This window comes from Clupea harengus, chromosome 2 (assembly GCF_900700415.2).
Source record: "Clupea harengus chromosome 2, Ch_v2.0.2, whole genome shotgun sequence".
NCBI classification, from domain to species: Eukaryota; Metazoa; Chordata; class Actinopteri; order Clupeiformes; family Clupeidae; genus Clupea; species Clupea harengus.
In genome coordinates this window covers 8,767,789-8,775,288 of record NC_045153.1, presented here as the reverse complement: position 1 = coordinate 8,775,288, position 7,500 = coordinate 8,767,789, and the positions used below count along the sequence as shown (strand labels likewise).

Sequence of the window (7,500 nt, the reverse complement as noted above, 5' to 3'; positions counted from 1 at the left end):
GTTTACCCAGTTTCTTTATCCATATGTGTGTGTGTGTGTGAGTGTGTGCGAGTGTGAGAGTGTGTGTGTGTGAGAGTGTGCGAGTGTGAGAGTGTGAGAGTGTGCGAGTGTGTGTGTGTGAGAGTGTGCGTGTGAGAGGGGGGGGGGGGGGGGGGTCTCACCACTGTCTGCTCGACCTGCGTCTCGGGGAGGCCGGTGACCTCGGCGCACCACTGGGGCAGCAGGGAGAAGGGGCTGACCGCCCACTCCAGAAACGCCGCACTGCTGACGGGGTTTCCCGCCTGCGCTGCAGGGGCCAGCAGGCCCAGGCTGAGTGCAAGCATAGAGAACTCCTCTTCAACCTGGAACACACAGCACGGGAATGAGACCATGTGTGTGAGGTGGTGTGAGATTTTGTTAGTGTGTGTGTGTGTGTACATGTGTGTGTGTACATGTACGTGTGTGTGTGTACATGTACATGTGTGTGTGTGTGTGTGTGTGTGTGTGTGTGTGTGTGTGTGTGTGTGTCTGCATGAGGTGTGTGTGTGTGTCTGCATGAGTGTGTGTGTGTGTGTGTGTGTGTGTGTGTGTGTACATGTACATGTGTGTGTGTGTGTACATGTACATGTGTGTGTGTGTGTGTGTACATGTACATGTGTGTGTGTGTGTGTACATGTACATGTGTTTGTGTGTGTGTGTGTGTGTGTGTGTGTGTGTGTGTGTGTGTGTGTGTGTGTGTGTTTACCTGGCAGCCTGCGAGGATGTCTCCATACAGGTGGTGCTGCAGCAGACTGGACAGACGCAGGAAGGGCAGACAGTACTGCTGCAGGGAAAACTCAATAGACTGGGGAGACCACACACTGGAGCACAGCTAGAGAGAGAGAGAGAGAGAGAGAGAGAGAGAGAGAGAGAGAGAGAGAGAGAGAGAGAGAGAGACAGACATGGGAGAGAGAGAGGAGAGACAGCGAGAGAGAGAGAGAGAGAGAAGGGGGGCGAGAGAGAGAGAGAAGGAAGGGGGCAGAGAGAGGGAGAGAGAGAGAGAGAGAGAGAGAGAGAGAGAGAGAGACAGGGAGAGCGAGAGACAGACATGGAGAGAGAGGGGAGAGACAGCGAGAGAGAGAGAGAAGGAAGGGGGCAGAGAGAGGGAGAGAGAGAGAGGGAGAAGGGGGCAGAGAGAGGGAGAGAGAGAGAGGGAGAAGGGGGCAGAGAGAGGGATAGAGAGAGAGGGAGAAGGGGGCAGAGAGAGGGATAGAGAGAGAGACACAGACATGGAGAGAGAGGGTAGATGAGAAAGAGAGGGGACAGAAACAGCACACACTCATGTTAGCAAACACAGGAATGATGGTGATGCAACAATGCAAACAATGTGTGTGTATGTACATGTGTGAATGTATGTTTGTGTGTGTTTGTACATGTGTGTATGTATTTTGGTTTATGTATGCTTGTGTGTGTGTGTGTGTGTATGTATGTGTGTATCTGTGACTGTATGTGTATGTGTGCATGTGCAGGTAGCTATGTTTGTGTGAGTGCCCGTGTGCATGTGTGTATGTATGTGTGTGCATGTGTGTATGTATGTGTGTGCATGTGTGTATGTATGTATGTGTGTGCGTGCGTGCGTGTGTGTGTGCGTGCGTGTGTGGGTCTTACCATAGACACCTCCTCAGACTGTGTGTCGTATATGCTCTTCCCTTTGGACATCTCGCCAATCACATGACTGAGGAGCGCTTCCCAGGACTTGTTGGCATTGGGCATGCTCTGTACGAGGGACACACATTCAAACAGGTTAGACAAGCACAGTTTAACAGCGGAGCCTACACCATTAAAAAACCCTGACCCAGAGACCAGACAAATACAAAGTTTGATTGGGGGGGGGGGGTCAGTTAGCATAGTCATACAGTCTGATCAGTTACAGTCATGCTGATCTCATCCCAGCAGTGAGAACCCTCTTTCTTTTGGTGTCACCCTCAAGAATGGTCCAACCTTAACATGGCCCATCAGCTTTGTTTCAAGGCGAGGTCCATAATTCTGGTGAAAGGATGTTGACATTTTAGCTCAATTGCCAATCAATTTACACCCCTCCCCTACATGCTCCTGAAGCAATGCGTTGATTGGTTGAAATAGTGTATGGCTTTCTTAGCCGTAACTAATTATGGATAGTATATAGTAATGGCGTGTGCCGTGCCGTAACACTGTCCTTCTATGTGTGCACTTCCGCTCGAATTATTCTCGCGAATAATCCAGCCCAATCAGGTGTCCTCTGTCGACTGCGTTCTCTTTGCCGTAGCTCACATAGATATTTCAGACAAGTCGACGACTGTCTCGCACAATACAATCTCCCGTGCGACGATAACGGAGAGGAATATTACTGAATACGCGTCAAGATAAAAACTCCCCCCAGTCCCCGCCCCCCCCAAATATTTCTTGAGTGAGTGAGTGTGTGTGTGTGTGAGTGTGTGCGTGTGTGTGTGAGTGCGCGCGCGTGTGTGTGTGTATGTGCGTGTGTGAGTGTGTGCGTGTGTGAGGGTGTGCGTGTGGCCCTCTGCATTCATCACCCTGATGGTGTGAGAATTTAAAATGGCTTGCCCTCTTATCTGTCGCACTGTGCTTTTGCAAGATTTATGGCGGTGGAAATGTAGCGTCTTTCAAATGTCTTTTCTCAACGTGGTGACTCCATGCGCTTTTGTTCCCACTTTTATTATTACCCCCACCCCCCGCCCCCCCTCCCCCCTCCCCCAAACACACCTGCAAGCTGCTCTTTTTCCCCTGAAAGGTTTCATTGAGAAATAATACATGACCAATGAGATCGATAAATACCGTTTTCGTAACGCTCTGAAGAATAACGTTCAGATTAATGAAGGAGCACAGAGAGGAAAAGAAAAAAAAGAGGATTGGACAGAGCTATTGGAGGAGAACAATCCTGTGCGTGTGTGTGTGTGTGTGTGTGTGTGTGTGTGTGTGTGTGTTTGTGGTGAGACCATTTCTTTTTCAAATCCACAGAACCATTCAGCTCTAAAGAAGGATTTAGTGGACTCTGCAGCTTCCATTTCTCCTTACTGATAGGAATGGATATTTTGACTGTGAAAAAGGCTACGAAGCAAAGCCTTATCTCTGCACTGTCTGAATGCAGAATATAAACATAAAAACACTATAAAATGAAAGATTTAAACTTGACTCTTGAGGTTTTCAACCCACCTGGGCACAATATTAATGAACTGTATCAGTGCACTGTGCATTAGTGTGGACGTGTGTGCATGCATATATATATACAGAGAGAGAATAAGTGTGTGTGTGTGTGTGTGTGCGCGTGCGTGTGAGACGAGTTAGAATAAGTGTGTGGGACTGTCAAAGAGAGATGGTCAGTGTTTGTGCTCATGTGAATTTTAATGTTTGTGAGAGAATGTGTGTCTGTGTTTGGTGTATTTTGTGTGTGTGTGTGTGTGTGTGTGTGTGTTTTACCTTCTTAATTGCTCCAGAGGTGCTCCAGGCTTGTCTCTCCTCAGGGCTAAACTTAATTGACAGCGCGGCCAGGGCCTGTGTGTACTGAAGTGTGTACAGCACCTTCACCACACAGATGAAGTGCTCTATAAAAAACACACACACACACACAAAACCATTAGGAAAGACCCAAAGTTAGACTTAAAAGACTTTTCTGATATAATGTGACCAAGAAAGTCCAGAGCTCCAACTGATCCAGATCCAAACTCCACTGCAAAAAGGCAAGGGTTGCCCAAACAGTCAAGATCCATAGTATGACAACAGTAGATGAGAGAAAGAAGAAATGAAAGACAGAAAAGGAAGACAGAAAGAAAGAAAGGAATAAATAAATGAAATATGGATGTATGGAAGATTTAATATTAGGGCGATTATAATGATTTATACATCACAGGTATGCATCCAAATGGAAGGATTTAACATGAGGACGATGATAATGATGTATATAAATCACAGGTATGGATACAAACTGAAGCAATCACAAGCCTCTCCTGTGAAAACAAAACATCCTAAATACACGGGTTTCCTGTGATGACTAAGGGCTAAAGACCATTCCGCTCACTTGGGCACCAACATCAATGCAGAGGATCTACGGGGAGATGAAGGGGATCCATAGATGTCTGTGGTCTAAGATGGCTAATGTTCCTGGTGACATGTCAGAGAGAGTGTGTGTGTGTGTGAGAGTGTGTGTATATGTGTGTGTGTGTGTGTGTGTGTGTGTGTGTGTGTGTGTGTGTGTGTGTGTGTGTGTGCGTGCCGGTGCGTGTGTATGCGTGTGTGTGTGCGTGTGTATGCGTGTGTGTGTGTGTGTGTGTGTGTGGTGATTATCAGTAGATGTCAGGTGGGATTAGGAGTCTGTTGATTGAGAAGGACACAGACACAATGACCCTCTATTCCCCCCAACCCTTTCACCTTCACTGAGTGCCTGATGGGTGTGTATGGTAAGGGACATTTACTCTGAGTGTGTGTGTGTTTGTGCATGTGTGGAACCTTACCTCATCTTCTCTCTCTCTCTCTCACTCACACTCACACACACACACACACACACACACACACACACACACACACACACCTCTATCAGTCCCTTCTTGCCTTCATAAAATACTGAATTTACACCCCTCTAAAGCTGTTATGTGTTAAAATCAATGTGTCCTCCCTCCCCCTCCCCCTCCCCTCACTCACGGATCACACTCACTAAGCAGGTGTAATGATGGTTATGCACACACACACACACACACACACACACACACACGTAGAGAGTGTCACGCTAGGGACAAAACACAGATCACACTCACTAAGCAGGTGTAATGATGGTTATGCACGCACACACACACACACACACACACACACACACACACACACACACACACACACACACACACACACACACACACACACACACACACAGCAGGTGTAATGATAGTTATTTGGGCGTTATCAATGAGGAGCTGAAAGAGATAGTGTCCACTGGGGAGGCCTGAGGACACCACACTGTGCTGTGAAGGGCATTTGGACATAGTGTGTGTGTGTGTGTGTGTCTGTGTGTGTGTGTGTGTGTGTGTGTGTGTGTGTGTCTGAAGGGGGTGCATTAAGAAATGCCCTCATAAAAAAAAAAAAAAACACCTGCTAAGTATTTTAGTCGCATTCGTCTCTTTCCCCTCATACATCTATTAGGAAAATAACAGAAAACCCATCAAGTACCGATGAGCCCCACATGCCAAGCTGTGTGCCAACTGCAGTTCCACTCTTTATGTTTTCTCATCATTTGTAATTGTCTACTTTAGATTGACTTCCTCTGCTGTGCTGTACTGTGCTGTGCTGTGCTGTGCTGTGGCTCAAAGCGATGTATGGATGCCCCAGGTGATCACTGGGGGTGGAGATGCATTTTATGGGGATCCTTTCTCACCCATTACCCCAGTGTTTAAAAGCTGAAGTGGAGAGGACACTCCTGGAGATTGGAATCACATATATCAGGGAACACTGTGTGTGTGTGTGTGTGTGTGTGTGTGTGTGTGTGCCAATGTGATGTTGGAACACTCTGTGCTGAGGACACCCAGAGCTCCCACTCTGTTTACCACCACAATAAAACCAGGCTTGTATTTCTGTGGCCAGCAGATGTGTGACCGTGGTGTGTGTGTGTGACCGTGGTGTGTGTGTGTGTGTGTGTGTTGTAAGCCTTGACTCTGCCTGCGACCCCACACCAAACTCCATTAAACTGACACTCCTTTATACCCCACCTCATCCTCCCCTCTTTCGGCTGCCTCTCTGCTTCCTAGTGGCTCTGCCATAAGGGCAATTATGGTGTGTGGATGGGAGCAATTATTACGACACGAGGGGGAAGATTACTGCAATTTGGGCCACTAAAGAGGACCCTCCTCTAGTCCTCCAGAGAGAGAGGGGGATGAAGGGGGGAGGGGAGGAGGAGATAGAGGGGAAGGAAGGAGAGAGGGAGTGCAGGGGACACTACAGGAGATGAGAGGACAAAGGTAGCAGAGAAGAGAAGGGGGAGATGAAACAAAAGGAGTGTGTGTGTGTGTGTGTGTGTGTGTGTGGACCCTTACCTCATCTTTTGTCTCTTTCATTACACACGCAGACACGCACACACGTGCACACACACACACACGCCTGGCGCGCACATACACACACACACAGAGACACGCACATACACGCGTGCACATACACACACGCACACGCACACGCACACACACACACACACACACACACACACACACACACACACACACACACACACACACACACACACACACACAAGGGGGAGATGAAACAAAAGGAGCCGAAGCAGATGGGAAGAGATGAGAGCTGAAGAGGAGGAGAGGGAGGAAAAGAAGATGATGGCAAGACCCTGGAAAGAGAAGAAGAAATGAAGGAAAGATGGAAGGCATGATAAGTGAGGAAAGAGAGAAAAGGGATGACATGTGGGAGGAGGATAAGAGAAGACGACAAGTTATGGCTGTGGGAGTTCTAAGGGTCTCTCTCACACACACACACACACACACACACACACACACACACACACACACACACACAGATAAAGAGGCTGGGTGGTGATAAGAGAGCTGTGTTGTATTGTAGAACAGAGGGGATAGCATCTCTCGCCTCGGCCTCACACTGTGGCCCCAATGACACACAACCACACACGCACACAGTATATGTAGAGAGTGTGATGCTAGGGACACAACACAGACACACTCACACACACACACACACACACACACACACACACACACACACACACACACACACACAAACAGTATATGTAGAGAGTGTGATGCTAGGGACACAACACAGACACACACACAACCACACACACGAGCACGCACGCACACAGTATATGTAGAGAGTGTCATGCTAGGGACACAACACAGACACACACACACACACACACACACACAGACGCACACACACACAGACGCACGGACAGTGACATCGAAGACAAAATACAGAATACGCAGAGAGGGACCATAATACAGACAAACTCACACACAGACACACACACACACACACACACACGCACACACACTATATGTACCTTTGCGCAGGGGCTGAGGCATGGTCAGGATGAAGATGATGAGGAGGGAGGGGACATCTCTGAAGAGCATGGGCACCTCTGGCCTCTCTTCATCATAATACCTGTGGAGAGAGCACACACACACACACGCACACACACACGCACACACACACACACACACACACACATCAGTATAAATGATGATGTAACCCACATGCAATAATCGTCTTTCTCACCACACACTCCATCTTACTGACTGAGGGCAGATAGTTACAGCGGAGGGAAACTCACACACACACACACAAACTCACTCACTCACTCAAACAGATACAAAAATACACACACTCACACACACACACACACTCATTCAAACAGATAGAAACACTCACACACACACACAAACTCACTCACTCAAACAGATACAAATACACACTCACTCACACACACACACTCAAACAGATACAAATACACACTCACACACACACAAACACACACTCTCA

The 7,500-nt window shown here is 47.9% G+C and overlaps 1 protein-coding gene across 5 annotated transcripts in view; it reads right to left on the bottom strand.

The window, feature by feature from the left end:
• ubr3 (ubiquitin protein ligase E3 component n-recognin 3) overlaps window positions 1-7,500 on the bottom strand; it is a 59,818-nt gene that overhangs the window by 2,506 nt on the left and 49,812 nt on the right. For all 5 annotated transcript variants that reach the window (XM_031582061.2, XM_031582069.2, XM_031582073.2 and 2 more), the window contains 5 exons: window positions 7,022-7,122; window positions 3,436-3,560; window positions 1,627-1,734; window positions 725-850; window positions 162-341 (listed from right to left, as the gene is read on the bottom strand). In XM_031582061.2, the coding sequence (XP_031437921.1) occupies window positions 162-341; window positions 725-850; window positions 1,627-1,734; window positions 3,436-3,560; window positions 7,022-7,122 (640 nt within the window). The remainder of the gene's footprint in view (window positions 1-161; window positions 342-724; window positions 851-1,626; window positions 1,735-3,435; window positions 3,561-7,021; window positions 7,123-7,500) is intronic.